The sequence below is a fragment of the Mycteria americana genome, chromosome 6, assembly GCF_035582795.1.
Source record: "Mycteria americana isolate JAX WOST 10 ecotype Jacksonville Zoo and Gardens chromosome 6, USCA_MyAme_1.0, whole genome shotgun sequence".
In the NCBI taxonomy this organism is placed as follows: domain Eukaryota; kingdom Metazoa; phylum Chordata; class Aves; order Ciconiiformes; family Ciconiidae; genus Mycteria; species Mycteria americana.
Window position 1 is genome coordinate 21748839 of NC_134370.1, and position 23700 is coordinate 21772538.

Below are 23700 nucleotides of genomic sequence, written 5' to 3' on the forward strand. Positions count from 1 at the left end.
CAGAGATACCCACCTGGATAGATTCAGCTCAGATCCATCACAGCTTATCAACTCAGTGCCAGACACTAAGCTGACACTATGCTCTCCTGATATCTTGCTTAAAAAAAAAAAAGAGACAAGACTTGTTGGATGTCTATTGAACTGAGATAATCAGCCTATGTTCCCTATGCTGCACCAGATAAGGGTATTATGATCAGAAGATGAAGGGTAAAACAAGAGGAAGTAGGGATGTAGAACCAAGCTGGTCTATAGGTCAAGTGCAAGGCTGCTCAAATCTGTCTTTAGAGACCTCAAGTCCAGAAGTGATGGCAAGTTGGACTCATTCTGAAGGTGAATCCCCAGTGCTCCAGTCTCTTGGAGGGCAGTGAAGGTGAACTGCCTCTGCATAGCATCATCCCTGCTATGACTAAGGCATATCTCTGGCTCCACATCTCTTAATTACAGCTATATTGCTTCTGGAATCTTCTCTTCTCAGGGCTAGTGCTGCCGCGTTTGTGCTGCACTGTGCTTGATGTAATAAATCCTGCTAGACCTGGTGATGGTCAGCACCACTTGCTATAGCAGTATTTCCAATGTGCTTGGGCACTGACTGGGTAGGCAGGTATGCTGACTCATTGGCTGACCAGCATTACAGAAGGCCAGGTAATCTTCATCGAGGCCAAAGTACAAGCTGGCTATCTGTTTCTAAAACAAATTTCCCAGTATGTGCTAGTTGTATTTGCATACAATATTACAGAAAATGGGGAAGGAGCAAAAGACAAGACTAGCTGATGATGATTTTAAGGCCTTTAATTTTCTAAAGAAGTAAATGCCACAGCTGTTGCAAATACCAGTGGTCCATAAGTCTTGAATCTCTGGGTCCTCTGGCTATACAAACCTCCTAGGTGTATATGAGTTCCCAGCTTAACATTTTACCCATTTTTACCATCCATTTTCCTGATGTAAAGGTAACCATGCATAAGGAAGAAGTAGCCATTTTTTAATATATAATTTTTAAATGCTAAAATACCAAAGCATTTAGGGCATGTTTCTGAGCTCTTCTCCTATGGAGATCTGAATGGTCTCTGTTCTCACGGTCTAGACTGAAGAGAGTGGTTCAACTGCTAACCTTTTTTTTTTTTTTTTTTAAATTACCTGTATTTCCAGGAACCCTATATCTAAATACTGCCATAGTTAATGCAGCTTTTCCTCTTTCTAAAGTAAACAGACTGATCTTAGATGCTTTTTATCATGATTTTTTAATGAATATTTTAATGAAATCACTTGGATGTCTTTGGTCAAATTCACTTAACACATGTATGCAAGTGCGGAGTGTTTGCAGAAGACTGCACATCCTCGTGCTTCCACTCCTGCTTCAGACCACTGGGACCAAACTCAGTGGATCTCTGCAGTGATATTTTTTAAGAGTACTCAGCCCTTTACAAGAAGAATCCAGTCCATTACTGAGACATATTCAAATAGATTTTTTCAGGGAACAGCACGGGCAAGCTGTTCCCTAAGAGACAGGGAGCCCAGACCCAAGCACGGTTACAAGGGTGGCAGGGCAGGGGCTGTGCCAGCCAGGGCCCTATCCCACAGTACCCAAATAAGGTGAGCAGGGCAGGTCTGGGGTTGACAACTGAGAATCCAGACCACCACACAAGTTTGTGGTGACAAGGCAGGCCCGAGGTCAAGCTGGGAAGCTGAGTCAGGATCAGGTCTGGTGTGGGCAACCAGGGTCAGACAGCCCAGCCATCACCAGGCAAGTCCATAGAGACAAGGCAAGTCAGTCTGCGGGTCAGGATCAATGAGGCCCACAGTCAGGCAAGGCATGGCTGTGGCTGAGCCGGAGACAGGCCCTCCTACACCATGCCTCAGGCAGGGACTCAAGGCCCCAGGCTGAGCTTAACTGGAGCCTGGGACTATGAGCAGAAGATGGGGTAGGTCCCAAGAGAGGCTGGTCAGGGCCATTAAGGCCTATTAGTGTCCTCAGGACCTTGTCAGGTTTCGGCGCCTACATTTATCATTTGAAAACACTTTTGTTTGAAATATCCCCTCTCTTTCAACAGAACTGACATGCAGACAGAAAGACTGAATGTGAGTAATGTTAAAATATCATGGCTGTCCACATTACTGGTAGAATCTAGTCTAAGTTTTAGTTTGGATAGTTTTCATATTTGCATTCTGGTAAAAAAAAATCCAAAGTTCAGATTAGTGGGAAATGATGTTTCCACTTAAAGAAAAGCTTAGTAGGTTATAGCACTGGGACTTGGGAAGTTTGTCTCTACTGCTACCTCAGCTTCTGTCGACTGACACGGTGTAGTCACGGCGTAGCCAGGCTCTGCATCACTTTCTTCATCTGTACAATGGAAATAAAAAGATACTGACTCCTGACACTGACTTTCTGGCAAAGTAACTTGGCTTTGCTAGCCACAATACACTGAAAGAGAGGTTACTAAAATGCAGAGCTGACTGACTATAAGCAGCACACGGAACAAAAAAATATCACCACAGAGAAGAGATTTGTGCCATGGTCATGCAACTTAATGGAAGCTAACTTAAGGTCTTTTGCAAATGCCAGCTTCAAAGTATTCATGCTTTATCGGAAGGAGTGTTCTACTTTTCTGATATTCTCTTGTGCTTTGCATAAAAAGATCTACTAAAAGTGTCAAGATCTCCAGAATCTGCACATGGGATGTAATTCTGCCTTTCCTTAGGCTTCAGAAATCCATTGAAATCAATATATTGTTTAGATGTGTGAAATGATGTGAGAGAGAAATCAAGTCTTTAACCATCACTGAATTCCAGCTGACAAAATCAGCCAGGCACAAATGAACATGATTCCACTGACTTCTGGGTACATCTCCAGGAAACTTCAGTGATGGGTTTGGCTATGCAGGTGAGACACCAGCAATACGATTTTCTGAGCGGAGTGAACGCAACACTAAGAACTCCATTGTCTTCAACATTTTTCAGACCCTGCCATCTGTGTGATTTGTCCATGGTCAGTACTACTGTCCGCTGAAGGAAATTTGTCCTTCCAAAACAATGCATCTGAGACGGAAGCTGTCCCTTTCAGTGCACCAGAATTGCTCCACAGACAAAGTAAAAACCAGCGCATAGGACTAACAAAGGTAAGGTATATTACAAAATAAATCTTAACAGTACATCATGAAGACAAGCTTGTGGGTTTTAATGCAGCATACCAGATATCTACTGTCAAACTCCATTTCTAATAACACTGAACAAATTAGGCTACAGTTAGAAAGATTTACATGTATCTTGCAGCTCACCATTAGATTAGCATGCATGTCAACATCAAAATCAATTTTGAACATCAGTCCTCAAGGTCTGCAGAAATGTATTATTTGTAAAGGCCCCCAGAAAGGAATAATATTTCTATGAACATGATGTTTGACCAGATATGGTAATTGTAATCCCAGAAGCAGCAGGGCGGCAGTATCTGCTGCAGTATCAATTGGCAGTATCAATTAGAGAGTGGAAGCACTCCCAGGAAGTCAGAAATATGTTCAACTTTGTTAACAATTTACTTTTCTTCTCCCTGCCAAATGAGTCTCTCTGAGGTACAACACTCAGGTACCTAAAAGTTTTAAATACCACTAGGACCACATCAGTGCATACTTCCCTCAGGTAGAACACAGTAGTTTCAGACTCCCACATAACTGATCACTTAGACACTATGCAGAAACATGAAGCTTTGGCATAGATGGCCCTTACTCCAGTAATCCTCTTCCTGGACACGACTGCTAGTCAGTCCCGGAGGTAGGGGAGAGCTTTAATCGCCAATGGAAGAGCTTCAAAACTAAGAAAGGAGTTCAGATTTCTTTTCCTACTCATGGCATCGTTGGATAGAGGGCAGCCTGGCTCAGCCCTTCAAGCTGAACAACACTCATTGCATGTTATCTAGTCCATAAGCCAAGAGTCGCTATTGTACTTTTATATATATTTCCTCTAGTCTAGCTTTTTAAAAAATGATCTGTTTGGCTTCTGTTGTTTTGTGACCAAAGACACAAAAAGATGGTCTCTCTAGTATGAGGCCTTTCTGTATTTAATGTTGACTTCACAAAGGGTTTCCTTTTCTGTTTTGACAGATGTTGGTGTATTCCTTAGGAATGACCCTCTATTGGTCAGCAGACTACCAGGTTCCTCCAAACCAGGCCAGTAACACAAACATTTTTGTTTTCTTTTATTCTGTCTTATCTTGGTAGATTCAAAGATTGAGAGGCATAATCTGAAGTCTCAGTAAGAGAGGCTTTATGTTTTGGACCACTAGAAAGAACTGGAAAGCTTGTGTCAAGGTCCAGACTTCACCAAAAATACCAGTTCATCCAAATCAGGAATTTAGTTAGGCCTCATCTTTACTTTCCCTTTTTTTTTTCCTTTTTCTTCAAAAACCAGAATTGTTCCCATTAAGATTAATTGCACCTTGCTTTTAAGAGTGAAGATTATTTCTTCCAAGACTGTAATAAGGAACAGGCTGCCCAGTGAAGTGGTTGATTCACCATCCCTGGAGGTATTTAAAAGATGTGTAGACGTGGCACTAAGGGACATGGTTTAGTGGTGGACTTGGCAGTGCTCGGTTTACGGTTGGACTCGATGATCTTAAAGGTCTTTTCCAACCTAAACGATTCTATGATTCTAAGATAGGAAAGGCTAAAAGAAAAACATCATGTTGCATGATTATGGTGCTGTGCACATTTACGTGCTTTTTTAAAGAATGGGATGCTGGAATAAAACTAAATAACTCTCATTATTTCTGAGCAAATTGTACCAGCATCTCTACTAGTTGAAATTTCACATTTCTTGCTTACCCAGAATCCTTCCAAAGATTTGTAGCACACATTTTGCTTCATTTCTATATCCATGCCTTTGATTGCATGTTTTTGATTTGGAGAGCACAAGCTTTTAGCAGATTTAACCTCCCTTTCATAGGTATATATGGTCTAAGAGAAAAGGCTCTATAAGCTAAATGACTCTAAAATTTAAGTATCTGGTCTCTATGGCAACAGTTTTGGCTGGTATAACTCCTCACCTTTTTGAAGCTAATGCTGCCACATGTCTTACTTGCATGAATCTTTAAGATTCACAGTCTAATTAGCAAAGCTGTGGAGCAGACCAAGCTGTTGTCTGTCACCAAGAAGCCCTCCTTGTAGATGCCAGTTCCCTCCAAGGCTATCCTGGATCCCATTAGAGGCTCCTTTTAGTGCTGTTATGTTGCCTGTCTGGAATTTTCCCAGCATCTAAAGGAATTCAGTGACCATTTCTCACCCAGGGTGAAAGGCTTACAGAAATTCCTGGTCCCAGTTTACACAGGATTTCAGACCACTGGGAGATGTCATTTAACAGTACCTCCATTTTGACTCAGTCCCTCCAGCTGAGCGACCAACTACACACCGTCTTGCTGACACTATGTGAAGATCTGCCACATAAAAGACTTTCTCCTGAATCAATTCTGGAAGCATGTGAGGCACATCAGAAGGAATCTGCTTCCTTACCAGCAAATGTCTACATAAAGAAAATGGTCCAGTTTGCTGTGGGAAGTGTCAGTGAGGTAGGTACTACCCTCATACTCTAATCATCTCCTTTTCTTTGGTGAGACAGATGAGCAACAACATGGGATACAGGTAAGCAATTGCCTGAAATTAATGCTTGTATGAATTAAGGAGGTGAGATTTGGTTCTAGACTTCTAGGCAGGAAATTGAGTGGGCATGTGTACAAGCAAATGAGGCAACTAAGCCATCTCTCACACCACTTTTACACTCCTGGGAAATAATAGAAATCCATCTTTTGCGCTTATAGTATCTTCATTTCTTTGGTTAATACTGAAGCAATCATAACCTTTACAGAGACTTCATATTGCCCAAAGGAATGGACTTTACACAAGAGAAAAGATTTCCCCATTGCTACGCTGATTTCAGACTTTGTGAAATACAAAGAAATCACATTCACATCATACTGAGAATTTCATTCATTGGCCTTGAGTGGAACTGCACATTTGCTGTGCAATCAAGCCTGACCACGTGAAGTCTTTAATAAGTGAGAACCTGAGTATTTTTCAAGATTCAAAGTATCAACAAACATTTTTGGTTGACAAGCTGAATGAAACTGGAAGAACACACACTGCAAATATTTTTTTCTGTTTTCAACTAGTATTCATTAACATTCTGAGATGACCTTTTCCCTTGCGCTATCACTCTATTTCCCACTGTAACAGAGGGTGTCCCCTCTTAAACACAGCTATAGCATGAGAGCATGAAGCCATCAAAACTCAGTCCTGCTCTGTGTTAATCTGAGAAGATGAAGTTGCTTGCACCAAGCAAATCAGCAGCTCTGACAAGCAGAGGGCAAGGATCACTGCAGTATGAAAGTCTGAAGTCCACATATCATATGACATTAACTTGCAGTACTACTGTCTTCTAGGTAGAGCGGGTAGTCACCGAAGACAGCACAGCCTCTCAGCTTAACAGAAGTCATGTGATAAGGAAAAGACTGCATGAAAAAATATCAGACACCTCACCGCTGTCCTCCCAGATGAATTTTCACCAAGGTAAAGAAAGACTTATAATCTGAACTGTCTAATAAGGATACAACCAGCCTTTTCTGAGTCTTTCCCAAGCTAGGTGAATTGTTTAATTTCATGCTGTAGTGATTACATGTAGTGTTGGATAGGATATTTATTGCTTTACATATAAATGACTTCATAATGGAAAGACTCTGAGGCAAGTCAGCAAGGCTTCTGTTCCTTATTTCCTCAAAGGACAATAGTCTGAGGGCTGTGAAGCAATGATAACGAATGAGCTTGCACAGATTCAACTCTTAAAGCACTTTGCATAAAACTTGTGCATATAAAAAAACCCCTACTTTCAAAACTGCTTTTGTACTTTGTATACTCCAGTCTGTTTTCGAAGGTGAAGAGTGGGGTTCTGTGAAGTTATCCTGTTGCCATTAAGGAATATATATTCATCCTTCCTATTTGATTACTCAAGCAAAGATTTGTGGTTTCTTTTTTATTTTAGTTCCATTTTTCTATTCAAAAGATGTTTTATAAATTCACACATGTATTGCTGGAGTGATTTCAAGACACAAGGCCACTATATAAATAAACCAGCTCACTTTATAAATAAACCAGCATATACTAATTTCACATTTCATTTGACTAAGATCAAGATTTTATTATCCCTCCGAGTAATTCGCTAACTGTAACTAAATGTGGACTTCAGGTTCAGATAGTTCTTTTTTCTAGTCTCTACATTGTACTGTTCACTTCAACAGAAATCTCTGATTTTGGAGCAAAGGGAAGGTTGGCCCAAGCTATGCAGGCTTTTTTTGGATATGCTCAACATTGGGCATATGAACAATCCAATTCCTGTACAGCAAATCACATATGTGTTCCATTAACTTCAGCTAGAATTATTTCTATTTTTCTAAATAGAAATAATTCTAGCTGAATTATTTCTATTTAGAAAATATCTAAATATCTAATTATCTCTAAAATTAAACACATGCTTAAATACCTGTGGAACATTTTTATTAGGTATTATTGGTCATAAGAAAAGGACATTCTTTTGAAAACATACAGACAAACCATCCCTCAAATCATTTTGGCTCACTCACTCATCATTCAGAAACTGAGCTTATAGATTCACGCTTGCATAAACTGGGGAAAACTCTGCTGCTGCCTAAAGGGATGGTCCCATCTTCAACCCCCTATTAGCCACAAACTCCTGCCATTTCCCTTCTACTCATTCTAGTGATTATGTATCTGGGGTGATCTCTGTGTTTTCTAGGGATTCAGATCACATGGCTTACACTTGCTGAAGGACTTCAATGAATCAGGATGTCGATTACATTGAGAACATATGAACCACACTTTTCAAGGCAGCATTCCATTTCTTTCTTTTTTTTTAATTAAAAGTGATCACCTTCAGAGATTCTGGAAAAGGACAAGAGACAGTGCAGCCAAAGTAAAGTTAGGGTGCAACAGAAATATGTACTTCCTAGGATGACCCCTTAGTGGAATTTCTGCAGCCGACCCTGGTAGTGGATTGTGTCTCGGCACTGTCCATCCAGCACACAGAAAGAATACTTTACAGCTGAAGGTTTTGGGCCTCAGAATATAAGGAAGGAGAACTTTGCAGGTTATCTGCACTTTGCAACATTTCAGTTAAACATGCAGAATAGAATTAATATATTAGATTTGTTTTATTTGGAGTGATTGAGGAGAACTATGAGGACTATTTTGGGTCAGAATAAGATTATGAAAGTAATAGAATGAAGTTACCAAGCTTTCCTCGGTCCATAAGGAATTGAATTCAGGGTTAGAAGACAGACAGATGTGGACTATGTAAAAATTAGTCATGCCAAATGTTATTTACGTTATCATGCAGATACGATGATTTATAATTAAAGTATGTGATTCACCATATTTCCTTTCTGTTTCCAGACAAAGGGTCCAGATTAATGAATTATAGTCGGTCAACAGAAGATTACAGACAACTCTCTGTGGACTACAGTGACTCTAATAGTATTTCTGAGAGTATGTCTTTGATACTGTCTAACCGAGGACACAGGAGAGGTAAGATTTTCCTGAAAGGATTATGAATTATGTACGCATCTCTTTTGTCCCCTGAAATGTAAGCCTACCCGTGTATGGTCAGGTGATAGGTACTCCCATGCACTTGTGGTTACATGACTAGGGAGGTATATTTGTGCTAAGCTGCAGAGAAGAAAGATCCTTTCATACTGGATTCCTTTTTACTTGTGTCCTGCTGCAAAGCTATGTATTCCCTGGTTACCATGCAGCACCATCACCTCTTTCTTGCTTTATGCCCCCTTTGCCAGGTGAAGCTGTTCAGCAGATCACAGACAAAGCCTGACAGCATGTTTCTGGCACATGGGGTCTTGAAACAGATAAGAAATGGTGGAGCTACCCCACAAATGCATTTCATGGGCAATGTCAAGATGGCAGCACTGAAATCAGTTGAATCTATGAATAATACCTGAGACTTGAATGGTGGCGATTAATGTTTCTTCAAGCCCATTCAAAACCAAAGGGACTAATTCTGAAATCTAGAGGAAAAAACCAACCAAACAACCCTGTGGTTTCTTTTCATTTTTGTCCTAAAGCCATTGTGTATTTACTGCTCAGTGTGTTGTTTTCGCTGTGCTAACTGCCAGGTTGCAATGCTGCTCTTCTGATTTACTTTGTCCAGAGATATCAGAGTTGGAATTTTAGCTCCACTTTCAATCCTTTTATGGTAGGAACAGCATGAAAAAAACTCTTTGGGAGAGGATCCATTCAGTGAAGACACTGTGGTAGACATCAGTCAGGGTCCTTCCCAAGCCACTTAAATCACAGTGTAGGGGGATACTGTGAAGCAAAGGGAATTCAGCAGGAAGAGTAGTACTGCTTTGCATGTGTATCTTCATGTTTAAATTGGAATCTGAGCTAGGGACTCCTAGACAGGACGTTCATGCTGCCCAAGAGCAAAAAGTTCCTGTTGCCAAATGTCATCAGCATCTCCTAAAAAAACAAGCTTACCATGCCAGCTCCCCATTCTCAGACTCCTGCCCATTTCTATTCTTCATTCCACAGTTACCCACCCTCGCATCTGCTTTCAACCTTTTTTTTCCATCCTGCCTCGGGCGCTTCTCCTGAGCTTCCAGACCCAGAGGTGGAAGTTTACTTCTGTACTTCAAGGTTTACTTCCTCCCTCTATGAGCTTCCATGAGAAATGAAGTACTAGTGACTGCTGTGGCATGGATTTAAATGTGCTCTGTAAGCATGTGTGGTTTTTGTATCCCAGAAATTTCTTCCCTAAGGCAATAACCCTAGCGTCCACTACATCAGTTATGATGCAACAAGGTATGCACACTGACTGGTTAGTTTGCTGATGCCATAAATAACAGAAAACTGCTGAGTAGTCCTTGCTTTTTCTCACTGAGGAGCAATAATTTGGGTTTATGATATCCAGCTACTGATTGTCATGAAATTCATAGGAACATATTACCCACGCTCTTCCAAATTTGAAAGGTTTAAAATTTACTAGGCAAAAATGAAAGGCATAGAGCATGATCTCAAGGGACTAATTTCCCTAGGAAACATGGCAAAAAAACTGGGTGCATGCTGCATTATCACAAGTCTGCCAGGAAATAATTCACAGAGAGAAAGCAAATACATCCTGGGAAAAAAAACCAAACCACGTAACAGGTTCTCAGCCCCAAGGATGAGGAAGGTGAGGTTACTCATACAGCTGTTGTTGATACTCTCCTCCTGGAAAGCACTGCTTTTCTGAAGCTCCGGAATTGCAATCAATATCAGCAGCAATAAAAACCTGAGATTGCAGCTGGTCCTTATGTGATGCATATGTGTCAGTCACATACCTAGTGGAACATAGTGAAGGTAAACTCAGGAGCCTGTTTTGTAAGTCCTTTTTTAAAAAATTTGGGTCAAGAACTTGATGAAGGCTCATTCCAGTGAATTTGTGCATGTGTCAGTCTCCACGGAAACATTGGTAGCTGTTCATACTCGGGATTTTGTAAGACAAAACTCTAAGAATACAGGAGAAAACACAGAATGTGAGAGCTTGTTTGCTACAGGCATTATTTCATGAGATAATGTATTAGAAAAATGCATTCTTCTCTGAAAAGAAATATTAACATCTAGGAGAGCACCATTATCAAGGGAGATCAATATCTCTATCCAGACTGTACTTTAGAAGCTCATTTAACATATAATAAGTTAATCATCTACAGGATCAATTTCTTTGAGGGCCACATGTTACTTAAAGATCAGGAACATGTTGGATTTGTGATCAAAGCACAGCAGTCTGACCACTGAAACGAGCCAACCTGTCCCATTGCCGTAACAGCTGAGACAGAAAAACTAAGGGGAATTTTATGTGCTTGTCAAAGTATATTTATACAATTATGTGAAACCTATAGTGTAAGCAGAGAATTTTGCAAGGCTTTCTCATTAAAGAGCATGTAGTTTCAGAACACAGGACTGAATCTTAACTTTGGTAACTAGCCCTGAGTATTTGGCTTATCTTAAATCTCACATTTTGTCACTACCATCTGCAGCCTGAAAAAACATGTTTATGCATATTTTAGCAATGTGACTGTAGATTTTCTAGTTTTTAAAATTGCAATTGGTGGTTGGTACACTAGAATGCAATGTCATGTTTTCATGTTGGAATTCAGACTGAGGTCTCAGGGTGTGGTTCATGGATATTTCATCTGGAGAAAAAGCTGACCTAAATGATTGCTTCCACATAGCTCATCTTATCACCTCTATCATTCTGCCTGTGTAATAGTTTGATATGCAGTTCTTCAAATAAGATCAATGAAATTATCCAAGTGAAGAAAAATTAAGCCTTCCCACCCTTTCCTAAAGGTTTTAAAGCATCTCTGCTTCTAGAAGAAATGTTCATGGAACTACCACTTATATAATCCTTTCTGGTTCTACCTCTAAATTTCAGCCTTCATGTATTTGGACAAAGCAATGCCTATTCTTTCTGTAGCAGCAGAGATGACTGAAGGTGAAAAATTACAGAAATCTTATTTGCTAATGACTCACAAACCATCCTATATTCCCACCGGAGTTTTATGATTTAAAAACATGCACAATGTATTTAATGTAGCAAATAACCAGTGGAATATTTACAAATAGTTTTCATTTCAATGATTTCATATCCTCCTCTGATTAAGCCAGAGAAGTTTCATGGCTTTTCCCCCCAATTCTATGCCTGGAAACAGAAGACCAAGAATACTAGGGCTAACTTCTGAAGACCAAAAGCTGTTTCACAAATTATCCCCATACATATGGAAATAACAGCTATTGTACCTACACAGCTATTTTCCAAATTACATTCACATGAAGGGTTATGAAGAGGAAGTAACAATGACTATAGAACTGGGAATACTGCTGGTGTAGTATTCACTTAGCCTTATCAAATAGCCATTTGTCATGCCCAAGCAAGGACACAAGAGCGGAAGTAGCCAGTCTAAATTTCCTCCGTGTTGTAATTGTCCCAAGATCTGATGCTGAGTGCTGCTACAGTTGCTTCAATTGTGAAATTTTCTTTATTCATTTCAGGGAGAGTTCCACAGACACACAGGTCATGGGACCCCACCCTTAGTGGGTCAAGGACACAAAGTAGCTACAAGCTCTTCATAAACAGGTAATCAAAACCTTCCTAAAAGATGGAAGCTGTTTTATTACCAAGTGAAGCAGACAACTAGTGTGGCAATGTAATTATCAGAAAATGCCTGGATCGCCATCTGAACCTGTTTTGATGATACTCTTTATGTAGAATTCAAGTGCACCTAGACTAGGTTTGGCTCCAAGCGAAACAGCCCAAACGCTCTAGTGAATTGGAGCTTGGGCCCTGAACAATCCATACAAAACAAGCACATTGAAGTTTTCCACCTTTACTCTTTACCACTGTGTCCTGCCAGATGTCACTGGCTTCCCAGAACAGCTCCCCCAGCACGTCTCCGTCAGAATCAGACAGGTAAGCAGCAATAGCTCACTGTGACTGAAACAACCAGGGAGCAGCTCCACAGAGAGTGTGGAAGGGAAAAACCTGTTGAAAAGGTATGAACAGTCATTGCTTTCACTGGCAAGGCATTCTGCAGAGTCCATATTTGTCTACATTCAGATTTTGGATTGGTCTTGCCTTGCTGTCACATTAGCAGAGGCCTGATGCGTTCTGGAGTGGTTCTGACAGACCATGTATGTGATCCATCATTTTCAGTGGGTTATTTACATTTCCATCTCAGTTCTTAGATTGATTTGTCTCATTTATGTCAACCATATCCAGCTCTGAGCTGCCACTTTACTGAAGAGTTATAGGTAACCCAGGGACACAAGCAGTAAAGACCTCTGCTCTGTCATGAGGATTAGCCTCATTTCAGCCATGGCATGTACAGCAGCCCTGTTCATGGACAAGGACAGCTGAGAATTGTACAACTGATACTAACTCCTTTTCAAAAGCCAGGGAAACACCACTGCTGCCAAACAAGAGTTTTCTAGACTGGGTGTTAGCATAGTGCAGCTGTAATCATGGCTGTTTCCAAATGAAGAAGAGATGTAAGTACTGTTAGCCTCTAGGCACCACAAAGACCAGAAACCCATAGTTAAGCACCATGTAATCCCTACAGACATCCCATTTAAATTGAGTTCTTGACCCAGTTAAACAGGAGTTTCTTCTTTTAACCATGACATGAGTAATTCAGGCCCACAGGAAATGCTCCATTTAGATCAACTCCCAATTAAATGTATCCCAAGTAAACAGTTTGAACTTCCTGATAAATCAGCCACAATAAGCTGAGCGATGTGAGATACCCCAGTACACCTCTAAACCTGCAATAATAAAGAACTACAAGCAGGTTGTAGGATAGTGGCAGCTTTTGTGAATAAGGAACTCTCTGTCTACCCATCTAACTATACACACATGCATATGTATGTGTCTATACAGACATCTATATATGCATCACACACCTGGCAATGATATCAGTAACAGAAGATTTATTTACTCACTATTTTGGAGCAATTGACATGCCTCTGACTACCAACTGGGGTATCATCTTGATATCCTTGATCTAAAATCATGCTGCCAAGAAAATGTTCCCCTCCTCTGCTGAAAGATGAACGCTCTTCTCCAAATTTCCAGCAAGCTGTTTCCCATAGAACTTCAGGGACTGTAAACCCCACTTTTGGTTGTAAGCATCTGCAACTGAATTTCTACCCAGGTCACCATCCTATTGTAAGTACCATGACAACAGTGAAGTTGAAATAATTAGTCTGGAAACCACCAATTTCCCTTATAGGAGGACAACCAACACAAACCTTAGTGATGGGTTTACTATCTATAAAGCTTACTAATATCATCATGCTCACTTCTGTAAGCAGTCCAACTGATGTAATTTACATCTCATAAAGTTAAGCTTGTAAGTATATGCAGGGCTATGGCCTATATATAAAGAAGACACAGCTGTCAAGTCTGGCATCTCTCACCTCGCAGGACTAATAACAGGAAGTGTTTTCCACAGGAAAAGAAAGTCGTCTTAATACAGCACCTTGGATTTTGAGCTAATAGTATTTTTATACCCACAAAAGTCACTTCAGGTCATTTTTCGGCATATTTCTTAGTTAAATGTTGATCTTGATAGAAACAAAAATATCTAGATATCTTTATGGACGGAGGAATGCAAACTAGGCTAGGCTAGGCTAGGCTAGGCTAGGCTAGAATAGAATAGAACAGAACAGAACAGAATAATTCAGTTAGAAGAGACCTGCAACAGTCATCTAGTCCAACTGCCTAACTACTTCAGGGCTAACCAAAAGTTAAGGCATATTATTGAGGGCATTGTCCAAATGTCTCTTAAACGCTGACAGGCATGGGGCATCAACCACCTCTCTAGGAAGCCTGTTCCAGTGTTTGGCCACCCTCTCAGTAAAGAAATGCTTCTTAATACCAAGTCTGAACCTCCCCTGACACAGCTTTGAACCATTCCCACGTGTCCTGTCACTGGATACCAGGGAGAAGAGATCAGCAACTACTCCAGTAACTTTGTTAAAAACCTTTTGAAACTCCCTGAATAGTTCCCTGAAGCAACTCTGCAACAAGCAAAATAAAAAGATAAAACTGGGATAACAAAAAAGCTTCCATGTGACTTCAGCATTTGTTAAAAATGTAATTAACAAAAATCCACCTCAAAAACCCCCTTTCCTTCTATACCATGTAATCATTCTTTCCTCGCTGGTAAGAGTATATACTATATTTTAAGTTTATTCTAAGCATACATGTGTCTGCTCGTGTGGAAAACACCATTACTTTATGGGTTAAAAGCACAGTATAAAGACAGCTTTCTGATCTGAGATTTCACACATCTTTCTCTTAACTAAATTGAAAATTCCTTCAGTTCCATAAGACATTAATTTAATCTAATGAATTACCCTTCAAATAATTTAGTTCCCATTCCTGGAAAATTCTGAGTAATGTAACAACAAATGTTATGGTTTTCTGACGCTTTTTTGCTTCAGAAAATAAGAAATGAGGAACCGACTTAATCCTGTAGAATTCCCAGAAAGGCATGGGGCTAAATTCTCTGCCTGTTGGCTTCACCAGACTTCAACCAGCTAAATCTGGCTCACCAAATGAAAAAAAAAAGACTGTTATTGAATTAAAGCATAGTTTAGATTTATTTATAAAGGGCTTCAGTAATATTATCCCTGTTAAATTATTTTTCTTTGTCTGTAACAACTTATAACTGACATTGCCCTGGATTTCATATATTCTGCCAGTCAATGTACCTTACACTCTTTGTCCTCAAGTCTGCATTTTTTTGATTCCATGCTATATATATTGCTCACTATGATATTTCCTTTGAAGGTCAGTCAGTGCTGTAGAAGAAATCCCTGGTGGAACTCAGAAGAACAGCAGACAGAACCTGCTAAGTTTAGGTTCCACCTTCTCCGTGTCTACAAAGGACTACACAGCAGCTGCTGCATCACAGAAATGTTTGTTCCACAGGAAGGAAAAGGTGACTAATGAAAAATGTATAAGCTGATTTCAAAATGTAAATATCACTAAAAAGAAAGCTCTCATCCAGTTGTCATTCTCCAGTAATGTGCGTATTAGCTACCGAGTCATCTCATTAGATGAGTATTCTAAATTGACATGCTCCAAATTAGGCATGATCCAGTTGTGATAACTCAGAACTGAAGGCAGTGAAAGCTCTTGTCCATGAAGACTAAGCAAAAGCTTATAATCAAACCCTCTCTGACCTACATATGTGATTTCTGCAATCATCAAACACCATATGGTCGGTTTTCATCAACCACTTTGACAGGAGCTTCAGAACAGCAAATACATTTACGGAGACACTGAACCCAAACCCTTGCTGGTCAACAGTGCTCAAAGGACTTAAATTTTTTTTACAGTGTATGCCTGGACAGAAAGCATAGGCTAGCAGTGAGTGGGCCAAATCAATAGTTCACCTAAGGGTCTATTTCTAGTTGCTGATTTGTTGTAGGACTCTGTTAAATGGGAAGGATAATGTTTGTTTGGCACTTGGATCACAAAAATCCAGAAATAACTGAATCACAGAAAACACCACGATGCTGGTGCCCGTGGAGTTTTCTGTTATGGAAGTAGAAGGGACAGGTTTCAGGCTGGTGAGTCTTTTCACCTGTGCCCAGTTCACAAGCTCAAGACTGACCAGGGCCAGAACTCTGATGGGGCGTTTCAGTTAGATACTTTGGGAAATTATCTTTTTATATATAAATTTAGTTTTAAATTTTGTTAATATGATTTTTGCTGGAATAATAATTGAGTTCCTCAGAAGGAGTCCAGCAACTGTTACAACAAAGTGCTAGTCCCTCTTTATATGTGATATAAAACTCATTGTCTGTTGGCAGGACAATATTATGAAAAAACTCATACATTTTCTCAAAAAAAGATCTAAATGGGTCAAGGTACTAAGTCACGGAGAATGGTTGGAAGGATCCACATCTTACCACTTGCAGATGTTTAGTTATTTCTGTCTGCTTCAAGGAGCTAAAAGCATAGATGAACCTGAAAAAAACCCAATATGCAAAATTCCTTGAGGTGGATGCTCAGCAAGAAAAAAAAGCATCTTGTGTTGTTAAAGTTTGTTGAAGTTAAAGCAAAAGAATACAATGTCTGCTAATAAGAAATATCAGCCAACCTTCATTACAGGGAAGAAAGCAGCTCTGCATTTTAGTCTGGTTCCCTTTGGAAGCTAGGCTTATGAAATCACAGCGGTGTGTATGTATGTGTGTACAAATCTGTGACTGTCCTCATAGTAACTTGGGAATCAAATGGGAAAAGGTCTCAGAAGAAATTAAGTTTCTGTGAGTGTCATGAAAATAGGTACCTTGCAAATAAAATGGATCTTGGTTAAGTGCCTTTACAGAAGAAAAGGCTTCAGCATGAGCTTACCCCTAATTAGACCCCAGAGAGTCCACACACAAGAGACCCCAAACAGAGAGAAGTCTTCAATCAGCATTTGCACCTTCTTAGACGCTGAAGTCAATTAGCAACAGCATACAGATCAACAGAAATGGGTTTCATTGATACTGGTGTTTGGGATCTTCGTTACATTAAGGAGACATTTATTAAATTTCTAAATTGCCTCCTTACAGTTTTCAGGTCCAGAATTTATTATTTTGTCTAGTGAGCCACCAGTGACCTTACAGCTGCCTGGATCAATTGTGGTAAGTATGAACATTAAGAATTTAGAACTAATCTAGTGACCTTTTAGTTGGGGCTCTTTGTAAATTGCATCTGAGTCCCAACCCAAGTATTCTTGCCACGTCCTCCGCCCAAACCAAGTTGGGGTCCCTGCAGAGGTATCGAGACTTGAAAGGAGGTAATTTAATTCTCAGTGCTACGTAGTTATTTCTGTTGGTGTGAAAATAGCTTAATTTGTCCTCAGCTAAGAATGCTCGCTTTAGCACAAGACTTTTGAGACAAAGATTATACAGCAAATATGCAATGTGACATCTAGTGCCAATGCATTGGACTCCAGTTTGCAGGCACATCCTCTACCTTTCATTAACATAAGGTAAAAGGCTGACAGCATATAGCAGTAAAAATGAGGGCAAGGAAAATTTGGAATAAATCTAGAATAACCTCAAATCTAGAATAACCCTGGTGATTGTAGAGTCTGAGTATGCTCAGCTGTTTTGTTGGGATTCCCTGGGTTTTTTAAAAGGTATAAATGTTTGGGATATTAATTTATGAGAAGGCAGGCAGGGAATAGCACAGTGTTGTGACCAATTCCATCAGGATATGTAGAGACAGGAGACTAGGAGGCCTCAGTAATACAATGCTGTGGAACTTGCATTGCTTGTACTTGGCACTCATTCTTCACTCTTTGTTACATGTTCTTAGACTAAAAAAGGGAAATCCTATTTGTCCCAAAGGGATCTCAATGTGATTCTACTCAATGGGCAGTGCCTTGAGGTGCAATGTGACATCAAGTCCAAGGCAAGAGATGTTTTCAACACCGTGGTGGCGTATGCAAACTTGGTGGAACATTTCTACTTTGGCTTGGCTTACCTGAAAGGTAATGAGACACAGCTAATTACAGTAACAGTTATCTCCCTCAGTGCCTCTGTAGTCACTTTATTAATGAATTCCAGTAAGACCCTTTAAGATCCTCAGATGAAAGCAGGTCCAAAGCTTAAGCAAAAATAAGGTACATTGGTTTAAACTGTACTGCACTGATGTAAAGCATGTCTACCCTAGGACTGTGCATCAGCACAGCCATACCGTTACTGGCTGATATTCCCATGCAGAAAAAGCTGTGTCCCAGCCTTGCACTGGAATAAAACTGAGCCATGTAGCTCCAGCAGAAATTCCAGGAAGCACTGTACTGAGGAAGGCTGACTGTCTTTGTTCCTAGATATAAACTGGAGTACAGGCTCAGCTTTTTCATCTACAAGACCCACATCTCCCTAGCCCATTTCTGATGGCAAGCACGGCTGAGGCACTAGGAAGAAGGGCATGCCCTTGTGTGTAGGGCATGAGGATTACAATGGGGTGCAGAACCTGAATGGTGAGCAGAATGCAAGCTCCATCAATTCTTGAGTGATTCCATAGATACCACACCAATCCAGCATCTAACAATTGTAATCCTAAATTACACACTAGGTGTTATCCTAACTTCTGCATCAAAGAAGCAATAAGTTAGGCCATGACACAGAGAAGTAAATCTCAACTGACATCCATGATTCATTTTATTTTTTATTGCTAGTGATGCACTGAATGAAGACAGAAGAACTTTGAGCTACTGAAGTATCTCCAGACTTATCACAGAACCCAAAATTCTCATTTCAGGTAAAGAATTCTTCTTTTTGGATGAGGAGACCAAACTCTACAAAGTGGCCCCAGATGGCTGGAATGACCAACCCAAGAAGAAAACCTCCATCATTAATTTCACACTCTTTCTAAGGATAAAATTCTTTGTCAATCACTTTAATGTTATCCAGTAAGTGCATGGTTCTGCTGACTGCAGGAAAACCAGCAGCATTTAGGGTGACTGTTCAAGGCATCTCCTGTGTTCCTAAACCCTTTTGTGTTCCAGGCACGGCTTGACAAGGCATCAGTTTTACCTGCAGCTTCGTAAAGATATTTTGGAGGAACGATTATATTGCAATGATGAGACTGTCCTGAAACTCGGCGCTTTGGCTTTACAGGCAGAGCTTGGCAATTATGCTTCTGAGGTGTGGATAAATAATACAATATTTTTCAGAGGTCTCTCTCAACAGCTTTTGCAGCTTTTGTTTGTGACATAGAGTTTAAAGAAGAAATGTGAATAGCACATAATTTCAGCTAAGTCCTTCAATAATCACATTTCAGATTTAATTTAAAAAATTATAAAATTTGCCTGATTAAGGAGCAGTAATGAGCCAGACAAATTTGGCAGGAAATATGGCAGAATGATGAAAGACTCTTGGTCCTTCATAATTGATAACATAGCCAAGAAACTCCAGAAAATCTGTAGGAAATTTCCAACATAGGCACAGCTTGGATGTGCAGAAGGGCTTAAAGAGATTAGAAAACATGGAAGAGAAAAATAAATAAACACTCCAGAATTCACAGCTATTTTGTGTGAGGCTCAGATCCACAAGCTGCAAAGACAGGAAGGTCACTGATGGTACATCTGAACTAGTTATCCTAGTTTTGAAGTGTACAGAAAATACCCATTACGTTCTCTGCCACATCTTCAGTTATATAAATCACTGTAGCTCATTAATTGAACGCTGAGTGGTCTGAGCCACCTGGTCGGATCCATCCTGGCACTGGGTCCCCCACTGTAGGTTGTACTGCTGCAGCTGTAGCGGTCGGCTCTAAGTGCAAGACTGCAGGCATGCCTGTAGGCGCAGCTCTTTTCTCCCCTATGCACAGAGAAGTGTGTGCTTTGAGCACCTGGCTGAGCACAGGTGCAAGAGGCACATTTGGCTGTCAGGACACTACCTGCTGTTCCCCCTCTTCTTTCAGGAAATGGCAACAGGGTGACTTCAGCATACTGGTCACCCTGAAAATGGAAATGCACCAAATAAGAAAAGTCAAGAAAGAACAAAAGGCTCCTCTCTCTTTTGTTTTTTCTTTTTTTTTTTCCTCCCAAAGATGCATGGAAAGAGCTATTTTCGTGTTGAAGACTACATTCCAGCAAGCCGAATAGAGAAAATGACCCTGGCGTATGTACAGCGAGAGCTTGCTAAATTACATCGTATGAATCGTTCCCTATTTGAGGATGAAGCTGAACTAGAATTTTTAAAGGTAACTTACCATATCCTGAACATTATTTATTTATTTTGAGATAGAAAGCCCCTCTCTATTTACCATTGTCTATTATTTCCTTCTTGCCTGGTACAATGGATTTTAGTAAGGTGAACAAATTTGAAGAGTCAACAGAAAACTCAGAATTTCATTCTGCTGTAGATACTGTATCTACATACAGTAGATACTGTAGATACTGTATCTACAGTATCTACATACAGTAGATACATAAATAACTTGTATCACATTTACATGGTAGGTTTCCTTTCACTGATAGTTTATAAAGGGTTAATGCACATTTTAGGGTATTTTCAACATCTTAAGGGTTGATGCAAATTTTCAGCATGTTACCAACATGTCTGGGTTCCAGATTATTATAAATACACCTACTGAATGTATTAGAGATGATTATAGAACATGGGAATAACCACTTTCTTGACTTCTGAAACTATAGCAGCTGTTCAGCCACTTTCTAAACAAGTAGTGGTTATTTGTTTAAAAACATCTGTGAACCCTGGAAGTGAGGAAGGAGTTATCTGAAGTATTTTCTCACATGACTATTTCTCTAGGGCTCTAGGGTGTCACGATGATGTGGGATTTCATTTTTTCCCCCTAATTTCTCCTTCTCCCCCAAACTTCTCTGCTTTCCATCAAATTAAAAGTATCAGGCATTAGATAATGGATAAATATTAGTAGCCATTTTGCTGCAGTGCCACATGCTTTTATTTATAGCATCATTTTAGTTCAGTTGCTGTTTAATTATGTTAGTTCCTCATCTAACACTGTCAGTGGAATTGAAGAAATAGATTGAAGCTTAGCCTTAATGACAGTCCCATCATGCACAGCAAATCCAATGAAGAAAAGCAGCTTTGTTAGTATCTGTTTCAATGACTAAGTCCGTAGAAGGAGTCAACACATCATACAAAGTGAGAAAGATAGCCCCTATGGCAAGAACATGCAAATTCCAAATATGAAAGGGATTAAAAATTAAAACCCAGATTCAGCTAGTGATTATAGATGCCCCAGTTTTCAGGACCTGAACATGGATGCTCTGGATACTTTCTGAAAAACAGATCTTCTTGAAGTTTTTTATTTTGGTCACTGAAAATCTCTATTCATGGTTGAAAAGTCATTTGGGGATTCTACATTAGCTTCCCAGAAAAAAAAAATAGTTTTAGAATAAACTCATCTTGATCTGCAAATAACAAAAGAGGATGGAAAACCCTCCTCATATTCCATAGTTCTGTAAAGGGTCTGAGTCACATTTTAACATTTTGTGGCCAAGCGCAGGAGGTAGAAAGACAAGCAACAACACCCAGAACCTCCAGGTGAGTTCCTCAGAGTATCCTCTGCACAGTTAGATGGCAGGGGCAGAAGCTGGCTCCTCAGTCCCCTGAAGTATAATCCTACTTAACTTTTCCCAGCAATTAGCACAGTGCAAGAAAGAAGCAATACTGAAGATCTGTTACTATGAAGTCTGGCACTGAAGGGAATTCTGAGGCAGTGAAGTTCCCTCAAACGTCACCACTATATTTAGATGAGATACTCTGACGTACAATTTAGCAAGCCCTGTAACTTAAGATCCTTGGCAATGGAAATTTATAATGTCTGATTTTAAAAGATAATAGCTGTGAAGGAACGGGCATATGTACCTGAGTGAGTTCGTTTGCAGGCTGGGAGCTGTGGTGTCGCTGCAGTTAAGATTTCTAGTTGGTCTAAGTTTCCTATTGTAGAAAGGAACCCACACAAGCCCATAACAATGTCAGAGTAGCCCTGGCACCAAAGTATTAGCAGTTTTACTAAGATCATCGTATTTGCTGTGTTTCGTGGTTTCTGGGTTTGCTCAGGGAAACAAAGACACAGAAAAGAAAATGGAAAGAAACAAGGTTTAACAGTAGTCAAGCAGCATTTATCCTGCATGGATTTCTATTCAGAAATGCACACAAGTGCCAAGTAGCAGTAATGCTGAGTACCTCAGTGCCACTGTGATGTTTAGATTATTGTGCAGGAAACTACATAATCCTCCTACCTCTTCAAATGAGGTGTGTGGGAAAGTGTTATTTCAATTTTACACATGGAAAATGAATGCACGTAATGACATCTATGATATCGCAAAGTAAGGTGATGATTCTGTGAGGCAGTAAGTATGAAAATTTGGTAAGGGCTTCCAAACATTTCTTGACAGAGTGAAAGAATATTCAGTAAAGGCACTCAAACCCATTTCCCCTCCCATCTACCTACCTTTTCTCCCCATGCCTCTTTTTGAATAATGCATGGTAAATGCACTTTTTCTCTGCAAGGTGACTCAGCAACTTCCTGAATATGGAGTGTTATTCTATCATGTGTCCCAAGAGAAGAAAGGAGCAGGAGGAGACATCATCCTGGGAATCTGTGCCAAAGGCATCATTGTGTACGAGGTCAAAAATCACACAAGAATTGCCAGTTTAAGATTCCAGTGGCGTGAAACAGAGAGAATTTCAGCTCATGTGAGTTGCAACCAAGTGAATCTCTTCTCCACTCTACTACTTTACTCCCCTTCTGCCTGTCACTTTGATAAATTTATTGCATTCAGAGCCAGGATTAGACTCATTCTGTACAGGCAAGTCCTTTTTGAAAACAGTCTAAAATCAAGGCTGGATCTGGATGTGGATCCCAAGATATCCAGTTCTCAGTGAGGTTTAGTTCTGGAGTTTTTTGCCAAGGCTGGAGTCAAATTACTATTAAACTGAACAATCTGATGTTGACTATTACAGAGACTATGTCAAACCTCTTTATGGCATATTCCATATTAATTCCTCTCTCATCTTTACTTCTCTCTCCCTTTTATTTTGTTTTCCTTCCTACATCAGGTCATGGGATCATGTCTCCCTCTTTGCAGATCTTATTATTCCCATCCTCATCTCTTAGTATGTTGACATCTGTTAACAAACCAGTATTGGTGACAAGATTGTGACCCCTTCTAAATGGTATTCTGCCATCAAAGGCGTATCAACCTACCATCATACAGTGTAGGTGTCAACCTGCATCATACATTTCCCAGCCTGTTTGCTCTCCCAAAATGGCCCTTCTGCCCCATGAAGATATTTTCATTTTCACATTAAATTGGTTAATCATTTTAACAACCATAGGGCTAAATTTTGCCAGTTCTATCAACCTGCTCCCAATGCAGTCAATGTCCAAAGGCTCTTGACTTTCGACATAGGGCCAGTATGATCCCAATGACAGACACCTCACTAAAAACTGTTGAATTTACAATAGGCATTTACTGCACCCAAAAGGCATGCAGCCAGACATAAATACAACTGGACAAATCAAGATTATACAAATGAACTTTCAGTGCCTCAGTGTAATGACTGATATATGAAGCATGCTGTGGGTTTT

At 40.0% G+C, this 23700-nt stretch overlaps 1 protein-coding gene across 1 annotated transcript in view; it reads left to right on the plus strand.

The window, feature by feature from the left end:
• Nucleotides 1–23700, plus strand: part of FRMPD2 (FERM and PDZ domain containing 2) — a 60346-nt gene that overhangs the window by 17145 nt on the left and 19501 nt on the right. Inside the window, exons 4-15 of the mRNA XM_075506594.1 lie at nucleotides 2956–3113; nucleotides 4092–4157; nucleotides 5366–5551; nucleotides 6422–6548; nucleotides 8445–8576; nucleotides 12461–12516; nucleotides 17175–17246; nucleotides 17926–18100; nucleotides 18874–19024; nucleotides 19121–19259; nucleotides 20167–20319; nucleotides 22620–22805. Coding sequence (XP_075362709.1) covers nucleotides 2956–3113; nucleotides 4092–4157; nucleotides 5366–5551; nucleotides 6422–6548; nucleotides 8445–8576; nucleotides 12461–12516; nucleotides 17175–17246; nucleotides 17926–18100; nucleotides 18874–19024; nucleotides 19121–19259; nucleotides 20167–20319; nucleotides 22620–22805 — 1601 coding nt within the window. The remainder of the gene's footprint in view (nucleotides 1–2955; nucleotides 3114–4091; nucleotides 4158–5365; nucleotides 5552–6421; nucleotides 6549–8444; nucleotides 8577–12460; nucleotides 12517–17174; nucleotides 17247–17925; nucleotides 18101–18873; nucleotides 19025–19120; nucleotides 19260–20166; nucleotides 20320–22619; nucleotides 22806–23700) is intronic.